Below are 12,459 nucleotides of genomic sequence, written 5' to 3' on the forward strand. Positions count from 1 at the left end.
TGGATAATGCCCTCATTAAAAGCCTTTAATTTTTGGTTAGCCCTGAAGTGGTCAGGAAGTCAGACAAGAAGATCTTTGAAGCTCCCTTCCAACTATTCTATTCTATTCTATTCTATCCTATCCTATCCTATCCTATCCTATCCTATCCTATCCTATCCTAACTCTACTCTACTCCAGCACAGATGAAAAAATATTTTGTTTCCTGCTATCTCTTCCTCATTATCCAAACATGCTTTGTATACTTATTGTTGGATTTGACAGGTATTATAAGATTATACCATACAACAGGCTGATGTAAAACTTAATTGGCTATCTGTAGAGTGCTTTGAGCTGAAAAAGAGATATGGTATATAGCATATTCTGTATGGTATGTAGAAGTATAATAGAGAAAAAAAGTGAAAAATTTACTCATAAATTCTTGTATCTTTCAGGACATTTGACATATCCTTTAAGTATGCTTTTTTTTTTTTTTAACTTCATCGCTTTTTTTTTTTTTTTTTTGAAAAATAACACCATGGAGAGGTGGGGCAGGTACAGATAGAAACAGAAGCAGACAAAAAGCCTTGGTGGCCTAATCTGAGATCTCATTTCTCCTTGGAGGGCGAGCACTACGGTTATGTGTCAGAGCACAGCTTTTTCTCCTTTCTTCACCTCACCCTGAGCCACCTGCTTGACTCAGGCCCCACTGTGGCTGCTCGGTTGCTCTCATCTCCTTCTTGTCATACAGAAAGCCGAAAGGCCAGGCTGGGATGACTCAAGATGCTTTTATGCTCACCCTAGCAATAGGTCCAGGCTCCAGGAGAGCATAATTTCCTCCCCCACAGTAACACGGCTGTGGCTGACCTGCTCTAAGAACGATCTGTGCAGCGTCTCCTGGAGAAAAAAAGCAACGTCCTACAATGCAGCTGGCCCCAGCAAAGTGTTAGTACCCTATTAATTCATGAAATAGCTCTGCTCTGTTAGCTGTAGGACAGCTTCCTGCCTCTTGAAGCAAGGGAAGTTTCTGGTTAGGCTGGCAGGTTATATAATTGAACAACAGAAACTTACATTAAAGGCAACTTTGTGACATGTGCTTCTCCTTACCAGGCTGACTAGTACCAGCCACTGTGTTTTTTTGGTACTTACATAAATACCAGCATGAGATCTAAGCTGGAAGTGAAACAAAACTGTAGCTAGGAAAAGTGGGAAAATTATCTGCTACATTTGCAATTCAGGTCACTTTTTACAAGAAGCTTTGCTAACAAAATCTAAAATAAAAACCACAAATATTTTCAAGCCAGCATCGATACGAAATAGGCTTCCTTTTGGGACTATATCTGCATGTAGCTCACTCAGTCTTTAGGTGGGATCCAGTGTGCTAGATTAGACATTTGCTGATCACATACATTTAGGCACCCCACTGAACAATCTTCCGAAGTAGTGCCATATTTCTCTAGCTAGCTCAAGGAGAGAAGGTGCTTACATCTAAGCAGACAAGAGCCCTCCAAAAATACCCATCTTTCCCCATTAGCTGACTGGCAACTTTATAAAGAAGCAGTTAAGAAACTGCTCCGGAACCTAGCTAAACTAAAGATAGCAAGGAAGTGCTGACATCAGGTGCACTGCACCCCTGATGGGCGTCTAAAAGAAAGAGCCCACAGAGAATAATTAGGAGGTCAGAAGGCTGGGAAGAAAGGGATTGACTGCACCATTCGAGCCTCCCCTGAATCTAGCCCAGAAAGCATTTTCACAAATGGGGAAGATTTATTCTTTTTCAAGAACCCACGTCCAAGGAGAGCCTCTCTAATTTTCCACAAAACAATTGAAACCCCCTAATGGCAGCTTGATTTTCGATACCCATCATCAGCCCTTGTTACTTCGTTTGCCTGAAGCCAGTTACATCCAGTGAGCCCCTTCTGGGGTGGAATATTTCCCTCCAGCCCATTAAGTGTACTGGCCAGGTGTCATGCCTTGGACACGGCAGCTTTCCTTCCCTCTACAGCAGCTGAGATTGTATGAAAGCCTGTGTCGAAGCCAGCCTGCATGCTAGTCAGGACACTGAGTAAGAAAAGGAAGCAGGTCTCAGAGGGATGCTGCTATGAGTCGCTCTGTCTGTCTGCCTCTCTCTCGTCTTGCAGACAGGGATGTGGGGGATTTACTGCCAAGCTCCTGGTGTGGAGGATGTGTTGATAAAGATGCCACTGCCACAGCCCCTCATCACCACCGTAGCCTGTGCTGCAACCCATTGCCACACTACCTGTTTTAACGCAAACTGTCACATCACTGCCTGCTAGGTAAGACAGACAGACTGTCTGGATGGGGATTTCAGCACAAAGAAGTGAAATTAAAAATGCAAAATAGAAAAACAGATGGCATAAACTTCATTAAAATAGTATGTCATCTCGTGGGGATCCCGCGGGGATCTGTTACCTTCTAGTGGATATGGAGCCCCCGAGATTTACACTTAGGGATTATTCTATTCCTCCCCCTCCTTATCACAACTCTCTCTGTTTTCCAAAGGCTTGTGGTATGTGCTCCATCTGGATATGCCTCCTAATAAGGATGTGCTGGAGACATCTCCCAGCACTAATGGACGCCCAACCCCCCCAGTGCTGTCAGGAGTTTCCTTATCAAATGATTTGCAGGCAAGAAAGAAGCATGGCTGAGTCCTGAAATTTCAACAGAAAGACAAAATGGGAGTGTTAGGAAAGTAAGAAATACATAATTAATATGGATACAGTATCTGTAAGTCTTAAGATGATGAATTACATGAAGCAGGAGAAGTTACTTTCCCTTCATGTGAAGTTTGTCTCTTTTTAGATGTGGTACCAGCAACAAGCCAAATACTTTACTATTCCACTTACAAACCAGGTGTAATCTTTAGGAACTTACTAGAAATAAAAGCCACCTGTGAAGATTTTCTTGTATCTAACTGACCCCCAAGCAAACATGTGGTAATGAAACGTATTTACTTATGGGGCAGAGGAACAACCATAGAAAGGACATACAAGCAGCAGGATAAATCTATGTTCGGAGCATGCAGCACAGCACAATTTCTGTCACACTTCAATCACTGTAGGCTCTGGAAGCAAAACTTCTATGCATGCTGGGTTGCTATTTAATTGAGCTCATTTAAACCAAGCTTCCAGCAAGCACATATGACAGATTTATATATGAATCCTCACAGAGTATAAAATGACATTTATCAACCTTCCGTCAGAGCATTTGACATTTGAACAATTGATTCTGATTTAACAGTGAAAAATGCCACTATCCATACAGAAAACTTGCAATAGGATTAAAACCCTAGTCACTACCATCCCCAACAACAGCTTTGCCAGGTAAGCTATTAAACATTTATGTACTACCTTAACTTTGTCTAGGCTTAAAGGGATTAAAAAGCAATCCAAATCCTGATGAGTTTAATGCAGAAGAGACTAAAGACTGAGTTGGAAGAAAAGGAGCCAGAGCTGGGAGATGTGAGACATTAAGCTGCTTGAAAATTGCAAAGGTCAGGCAGATTTTAAGAACGACAGCAGCAGGAGCTGATGTGGATTAAAAGCATGTTACACTGGCTGCAGACAATACCATCAGTCTCGTTTTGGCCCAGGTAACCTAGCAATCATCAGAGTATGGCTAAGAGTAGAGAGTCAATCCAAACTCTGTTAGATATGCGTTCACCTAATTGAAGAGGCACGCTGTATCCACAGGGAGAGGAGGGTTTTGAGCAGACTTTTCTCTGGAGCCCAGGCAGGAACATGCTTGTCAGTGTGGTTGGACAATTCCTCTTAAGCAGGTAGATTTCACCAACTATGATCTTCATAAGCACAGTGTGGTCAGCACCGAGCATTCACTAGGCAGGAGCACTAGCAGGTCCTGGAGCCTGTGTCCTTCTATAACTCTGTGGAGCTCTAATACAATACAAGTTTTGGATGTTTTCTGTTATTCCCAGAAGACGCCAGTTGAGCCTGTCCCTACTTTCATGGTTAAGCATGCTTTAATTTCCAGATGTAATATACCCCTCACAATTTATGCTTAACTTTTCCAATGTTTACACCATCTGTTATGTCAAATATTTCTTTTTTGTTCCTGATATTTACTCCCTGAAAGATTTATGTAAGGCAAGCAGATCCTTTCTCCATCCTGCTTTTACCAGGTACAATATGCCAACCTCTTTTAGTTTTCTGTTATATGACAGGCTTTCAAATCACTCGTCTTATGTACTTCTCATCTATACCAAGCCCACTCTAAATTCCTTTTGGTGGAACTGAAGTGATGAGATTGTTACACTGCATTGCAAACATCTTACCCTGGCCTTTCACAATAGCAGTGATACACCTTTATCTACTGGAAAAAGTCATTCAGACTCTTCTAATATCCACCTTTCCCACTTTAATGGTGGGTAATAGCATTCAGCAGTGGCCAAATGCAATAAAATTTTCCCTACATGATAAAGCAGAAGTTCTGGCAGAAGAACTAATCATTCTGCTGTATCTGTATGTTTGGAAAAAAGCTGGGAAACTCTGCAAAGGTATAACTATGGCATATTTTTATGTATTAGTCCATTTTAATAATTACTTATCTTGCAATCATATCAGGCTTTCTTTTCCTTACTCACTTCCAGTTGGTAAACTTCAATTTACAGCAGACTGAGTTGCTCCTGTCATATTTTTCTCATTTCTATTACTTTAGTTTTCATGCCTTTCCTCTGTGGTATTTCTGAGTCTTTATTGTACTGATGTCTCCCTCCAACTCCCTCCTACTTTTTGTCCCTTTGTCATTAATGAACTTCTAAAAGAAATGACTGTTAGAGAAGTCCATTAACACTCTCCTTTCTTCTGATAGTTTCTCCTTCACCATTACCTAATGTGAATTCCCCGGGGTTCTCAATTCACTGCCTCTGGTTATGCACTTACTTTATAAAACTGAAATTTGTTACAGATCTATTTTAAATTACCTTTACATTTAATTTGCATGAATCAAACTTATTATCTCTGAATCCAAATCTCTTTCTGATGATCAGATCTTCTGTAATGTCCTCATGTGTTACCAAAGCCAAGTCTAAAATAAGCACCATTTTCTGTCACATTAGTGAATCTCTGGAGGATATCTTTATTGTCTAGAAATGCAAGAATGTCTCAGACCTACCAATAATAGTATCAATTGCTCTCCAACCTAATTCCTGATGTTAAATTATCCAAAACAACTACTGCAGTAGTAATTATCTCTCTAATAACATCACAGAACTCTTTCGGTAGTGAAAAAGGATCCTGGTGGCATATGGCATGCTGGCAGTGATTATCTTTTACCAAACTGTGAGTTGAGCTGTCATTAACACATACAGCTGCTTTCTGCCATTTCCTGAAAAGCAGCTGCCCTTTTTAGAGTACTTATGATTGCTATTGCAGGACAGATATACTGTCCCAATGCACTTGCTCATATCCTCTATCAATAGTTCAAGGTCTTCCACCTTGCTGCATAACCTTGCTGCATTTGCACATCCAACTTTATGTCTCTTTTCCTCCCTAGTCACTCCTTCTTCAAGATCATTTATTCAACTACTTTCTTTCCCTTCACTGTCCATAGACCTAGCCTACAAAATTCCTTTATGCACTGCAATGACCAGATTTGTCTATTATTCAATCTCCCATAAACTCCAGCAGACTCTTGAGACTGCACAAATGCTTCCAGACTTTTCCTGGTGTAAAGCTCCTCTTACCAATGAAGCCAACACCACTGTTTGCAGCAGTACTTAATGTCCTTGGGTAAAACCTACCTATTGACAAGATCTCTTCATAACCACGTAACGATGCTCACATGTTCCCAAATCTTGTTCAGACTTTAGCTGTCTGCTGACCTTCCCTGTCATTCATTTGGTAGGGCTCAGGGCTATGCCACTGAACATCTGGGCATCCACCTTTTTCAGAGCCTTCCCTGACATGGCACAGTCACCCTCAATCAGCTCCAGCAGCATCCCATCAATGTCATTTATTCTGATGTGAAGGACAACTAGGGGACTGCTTCCTGCTCCCATCTGGAAATTTCCCAGACCATTTTTTACCCATGCTCTGAGCAAAAACCACATTATTCCTTTGACATGCCCTTTGTCAGGGTCTTGAGTCTGTATGGCACAATAGAGGTTCAGGTTTTGGAATCAGGATGGCAATGTGTGGATTACTGTCCTCTTGTAAGCATCAGCTTTGTGTGGAAGCAATGTGTTGTGCTAATATATGCTGCTGCTTCCAGAACTTCAGACACAGTGCTCAGAAACAGCATGAGTATTTCTTTGTGAACCATTACAAACCTACAGTCCCTCCACCTCACAACAACACAGCTCTGTCTTTTCCTGGTAATGGTCCAAGTCTCTGTTCCTCTCCCTTTTGTTTGCAGTCATCCTGTCCTCTTTTTACAGTCCCTCTGTATTATCTTCATTCTTTTTCTGGCCAAGCCTTAATCTTAGCTTGATGAAATTCTGTAGGTTTAAAAAGCTGTTCCTTCCTTTTCAGGAAGACCTCTACCACAGCCCAAGACAGAGTGTCCTTCGATGTTTGTAGGTCACTTCCCTGAGCAGCAGAATCACACCGATAAACTGCTCTGTGAGATTTCTGAGCTGAGCTGGCATGTTCAGCCATACAAATGGAGATCTGCTTATGATCCCACTAGCACCTCACCATATTACGGACCTTAGATTCAGCCTTCTCGGTCTTCATCAGCAAAGACTCACCTAATTTCACTTGGAGTGGGGACGGCTTATAGTTCATGGCTACAGTCTCTCCCTCTCTCGTATCACAATCTCTGTCCGAAATAGACGCAGCTGTTGGATCCTGTAGAGATAGAAAATGAAACAGAACAGAACAGTTTAGCTAAAAGTTACGCAGTCACTTCTCTAACTGGCTACTAGGCTAGTCCATCCCCACCCGCGTTCAGAGGAAGCAGAGAATATGCTGGTGTTTTAAATGGCTGAAACCTAGGGGAAAATCACAGAACTTTGGAAGCATGTTTAATATGTTAAAACTACCTCTGGAAATGCCAGATTTCAACATCAGAAACACGATGGATGATACTGGGAATATAATATGGAGCGTAGGTCACCAGATCAAAATCAGCCTGGGCTGGCAATAGTCCCAAGCCGTTTTCATGTGATGACTCTTCGGTGTGTCGTATGAAATACACTTACAGTTTCAACTCAGTTATAAGTGGATCGGTCAAGCTCATGATTAAAACTAAAAAGCTTGTGACCAGCCGTGTGAAAGTCTTGCCCAGAAGGAATTAAAACCAAATAAAAAGGTGAATTCAATCTCCGGTCCATCTTGGAGAAGAACGAAGAAGCCTGTACTTCCCATACTGGACCAATTTTGTGGCTAAATGGGCAGATTTAATTTCAGTGTCTGTCAGCACAGCAGCTTTTACTGGAATCCCCCTAAAACAAAAGCTCCCAAAACTTAAATCTGCGCCATTGCGGCCTCTTGCAGACAACCTAATCCAGGTAGCGCTGTACTCAACGTTACAGTGTATCAGAGCATTCATACAGAGACAAGCTACCAAGCCACTTGGCTCCAGCACTGATGAAAGTATTTAAAATCCTTTCACGTCAAATTCCAAACCTGTTGGACCTATTTCTATTTAGCACCACTGATTTTCCAATATGTTCACTTCTTCCCACCTAGAAGCTAGAAACTAAATTGAACATGCGCACATATATATACATATATGGGTATATAAATTCTGATTTATAATAGGTACAGCTGCACAGGGAAAACAAACATCCAATATTAAGTCCAATATCTGAAGAAACCATCAGTTTGTAGAAATGGAGCAAGGCATGAGAAACTAAAGATCAGTAAATACCACTCCAAACTCGCTAATTAATATTGTCCACCTCTCAGTTTCTGGAGTTTGTAATTTTTTTTTTACAGATTTTCTAGTAAAAATGCAACCCATGATTTGGCACTGACACCTGTAAGCAATGCAAGCCAGTCAGCGAGTTTCAAAGCAAGGGACTGTTGCTCTGCTCCCTCAGAAAGCAATCACTCTGTGAGCTCAGTGAGTTCTCCTTCAGTCAGTAAGATCTGCAGAAAAGGACCAAGGAGTCCTGGTGGACACCAAGTTGAAGGTGAGTCAGCAATGAAGGGTGGAAGGGTGACAGCATTCTCAGCTGCATTAGGCTAAGCATCACCAGCAGGTCTACAGAGATGATCCTTCCCCTCTACTCAGCACGGGGGAGGCTGCACCTGAGTGCTGGGTCCAGTTCAGGCCCCTCAGGACAAGAGAGACATGGCCACACTGGAGAGAGTCCAACAGAGGGCCACCATGATGATGAAGGAGCTGGAGCACCCCTCCTGTGAGGAGAGGCCGAGAGAGCTGGGGCTGTTCAGGAAGGACAAAAGGTGGCTCAGGGGGATCTCACCAATGTCTGTAAATACCTGAAGGGAGGGCGCAAAGAGGATGGAGCTAGGCTCTTCCCAGTGGTGCCCAGTGCCAGGACAAGAGGCCATGGGCACAAACTGGAGCACAGGAGGTTCCCCTGAGCATCAGAAAGCACTGCTGTGTTGTGTGGGTGACAGAGCACCAGCACAGGTGGCCCAGAGAGGCTGTGGGGACTCCCTCCTTGGAGATCTTCAAAATCAACCTGGACTGGGCCTGGGCACCCTGCTCTGTGTGTCCCTGCTTGGGCAGGGGTTGCACCCGAGGGATCCAGAGCTCCTGCCCACCTCAGCCACCATCTTTCCACCCCAGTGCCTGCCTTCTCTTTAATTCTTTTTAATTCTTTAGCTCTTTTTAACACACTGTGCTTAAGAGATAAGATATGATTCTTGAATTAGGCTCTATCTTAATAGAAACTGGTCAAATACCACATGTAGCATTATTTTATCAAAATTCTGCTCCCTTGCACTGTCCAGTAGGCGTTCTTTGACAGCACTTAAAATGGATGGTTCTTACAAGACTCTGCATTCAATGACACAAAATAGATAATGCTGAACCTTCCTCTAAAACGTAGCCACTGCCAGAGTAGTGCAGAAGCAGTTTAATAATATGGTGAGAAAGGTTACAGTAAGTTGCAGACAACCAAGCCAGTATCTGGGAGAACGTGATTAGGCATGAATAATAAATCACAAGGGTTTTAGGTTAAAAAACCTATTTTTACGAAGAAAAATGCCAGGTTTTTAATACCCACACTGAATGAGAAAGTATGGCAGCTGAATGGTAAAAGTACAACAGTTGAAATTAAATGAAGATAAAAGTGGCAGACAGAAGAAAAAAAAATCCCAACTTCACAAATGAAAATGGTGAGCTGCAGCTAGCTTCTGTCACTCAAGGAAGAGATCCTGGATGACAGGTTCCATAAGATGACCAGAACGACACAGACCAGGACTCTTCAGCCAGGAAGAGACAATGGACAGGGGATCTGGGAGAAGTTTAAATGATCCAGAGTGGGATGAGAAGGTGAATAGGGATCAGCCAGCCTTTATTTTTTACAAGAAAGGGCTATCAAGTGGCAGTTAACATGCAGCAGCTGGAAACAAACTCAGTACTTCTCCATACAACAGGTGACAGGCTACTGTGGATGCTAAAAAGGGCTGAGAACAGGGTGAGATAAATGCATGGAAGGGATATCCATGAGGATTACCAAATACTAAAGTTCTGCTGCGAGCTTAGGCAGCCCTAGAGGCACAGATCTCTGGAGAGAGTGAACCAGGGAGGTAACACTGGGGGCTCACCCTGTTCTCGTCCTCATGGGGACACAATGAAGGGGTAGGTGAGACCTTTCATCTGACTAGTCTATGCCAGGAAATCATTTCTAAGGCCTAAAATGTTGCCCTTCTGCCTCAGCACACCTCACTGCTACATCAGACCCACGTGGGCACACACTCCTGCCACACAGCACTCATGACGGGCGCAAAGGGCCCATGCAGCAACAGCAGAGCCTGAGCAACCACCGCTGCGGTGCATGGGCCAGGCCTGCTCCCTCTGAATTGCAAAACTGAACCAGAAGGACACCGAGCTGGGCCAGGGACAGCATCCCCAGCACTAGTGTGCCTTGTCCGTGGCACTGGCATAACCCTGGTTCTGCAGCAATGCGCAGGGCTCCAGACAAGCACAAGCACAACAGCATTCCTGTGGTTCAGCTAGGGCTGCCCCCTTGCCTCTGTGCATCATGAAAGCACACATTTCTCTCTCTGTAGCAAATCTACCCAGAGAAATATTTACTCGACTAATTAGCCTTTTGCTTGTGGATGCCTACAAGCAGACCAAGGTTCACTGTGTGCTTTTGTTACTGGAATTCACTTGTGGCTTTATCTTTTTTTTACATGCCTTCCTTAGGCAATGCGTTCAGCTCGGACCCCAACATCACAGCTATGCGGTGTCACCTGTCCCAGGCCAGGTGATGTGATTTCTCTGCTCACCTGGAGGCAAACAACACTCCCAATCAAAAGGCAAGTGGCTGCAGGGGCTCCAAAATGGCTCTGGGAATTTAATACATTTTAGGTGGGTTTTTTTGGCTGTTCTTGAGACCTCCCCATGCCTCCTAGGGAAAAAAAATACATTCAGTCAGACCTCTGCATGAACATTTGGTTGGGGCCAGAGTTTAATCAAAGTTTTCTCTCCACATGCTCACAGCTTAATTGGGCATGGGTAACAGCAGCATTTGAACGGTGGGGTGTTTCCTTATCAGTTTGTTCTTCTTCTGGGCTCAACACCATGGACCTTGAAAACTCTGCCTCCTGCCAGGTACAGCCACGTCCTGCAGTGAGTACAACGTGCCGTGTCTGAACATCAGAAATTAGTTCCAGTGAACCTTCATGGTACGGCAGCAGTGTGAATCCTTGGTATGCAGGGGAATGGAGGGGAGCTGAAACCACTTTAAACTTAAATCAGGTGGTGCTCAGTAGGGTTTTTATTCCTTCTCTGTTCCACTCCTCTTCCCCTTTCCAGGTCAACAGTCTTTTTACTCTTACCGCCTGCCTCTCGCAGTAGCCCACACTGACTATGGGGCGGAATAACCCAAACAGCCAGCAAACTGCAGTGTTACACCCTGAGCAATGGAGCTGGGTGCCAATACGCCCTTGAAACACCCCTGGAAATGCAGCTTCCTTTCACTTCCCTCACAGTTGACACCTCTGATATCTTGCGAGCTTAACAAGCCTGCCCCGTGACTCCTCTGGGACCCCAGTGCATGTGGAAGGGAATGGGCACACATTTTTTGTGGCCTTCAGCTGCCCCTTAAGAGCAGGGCTGGTAACAGAGATGTCTCTACCTGCCCACCTTTCCAACCCTCGAGATCAGTCATTCCTGCAGCCACTAAAAGATGTTCTCCACCTTGCTCTCTGTGGGGAATTCTGTGATCATTAAAGCAGCTCTGCTTTTTGATAAGCAGAGGGGGAAGAGTGCCCTCATCCTCTGATCTCATAGAAAGACCCAATATACAAGGCTGTATCCATCACTTCTCTCCTCAGTTCAGAGGCATCGGTCTAATTATCAGCAGCTACATCATTATGATCTGGCTGCTCAGGAATATCGTCCAGTTAGCTTTGTCTCTCTCCAGTACAGGCCGATGATATGCTTGCTGTCTTCTGCCCAACTTAAAGATGCTGGAAGTACTGGTACCAATGCATGCGTGACGGCCTACAGCAAGTACTTGCAGCCCAGCAGGCTCCTGCTCTCTGAAGCTGCCCATGTGGATCACGTGCTGTAAACAAATGCTAACAAGAAAGGACAAGCCCAAGTGTTTTGCTTTTTTTTCCCCATATAAAACAATGAGCTTGAAAATTTGATACATGTTCTGTGCATGAGAAACTGACTTAGCACAAAAACAAGTGAGAAACTCATGCACCCCAATTGCAGGGCATATGTTTGGGTCACTGAGAAGTTTCTATCATTACCATGTTGTCACACCGGACTCCGGGGCTAGAACATTGCTCCTGCTAATAGGTATTCACAACTTCAGTCTCTCTGCCCTGGGAACAGAAATCATATGCTACTTGCAGATTTGCTCTGCCTCAAGCTGTGACACACAAGGTTGTCCTGAGGAATGGAGCTGTGGATGGCATGCTTGCAGGGAAGGGACTCTGACATGCACACGTAGGTATGTAAAAGCACAGCCTCATAGTATTTTAGACAACAGACCTCTGAAGCCTTTAGGTACCACTACAATATAAACATGAAATATCTATAAGCATAGAGTGTAAAAAAAAAAAAAACAAAAAAAAACACACAAAAACTAAAACACTGGGAACTGAGATGTACAAAATGTGTACAGATTAGTGTAATCTATGTGGGAAAGCTTAAAAGTAGAGGGATAAAGGATGTGAGATTTATAGTGAGTCAAGCTGAACAATGGTCAGTAATGGCATATTCTGGAAGAGAAAGGGAAGTGTCACAGGGGGATGTACTGCAGGAATGTAACCTGCAAACCTCACAAGAGTCTCTCATGCTCTCCTCTCTATCCCTCGGGCTCCAGCTTAAACATTCTGTTTTGGA

The 12,459-nt window shown here is 43.7% G+C and overlaps 1 protein-coding gene across 4 annotated transcripts in view; it reads right to left on the bottom strand.

Moving 5' to 3' along the window:
• The window catches only part of FAM219A (family with sequence similarity 219 member A), a 98,579-nt gene that overhangs the window by 37,691 nt on the left and 48,429 nt on the right, over nt 1–12,459 (bottom strand). For all 4 annotated transcript variants that reach the window (XM_040542111.1, XM_040542110.1, XM_040542109.1 and 1 more), the window contains exon 2: nt 6,704–6,803. In XM_040542111.1, coding sequence (XP_040398045.1) covers nt 6,704–6,803 — 100 coding nt within the window. The remainder of the gene's footprint in view (nt 1–6,703; nt 6,804–12,459) is intronic.

This window comes from Cygnus olor, chromosome Z (assembly GCF_009769625.2).
Source record: "Cygnus olor isolate bCygOlo1 chromosome Z, bCygOlo1.pri.v2, whole genome shotgun sequence".
NCBI classification, from domain to species: Eukaryota; Metazoa; Chordata; class Aves; order Anseriformes; family Anatidae; genus Cygnus; species Cygnus olor.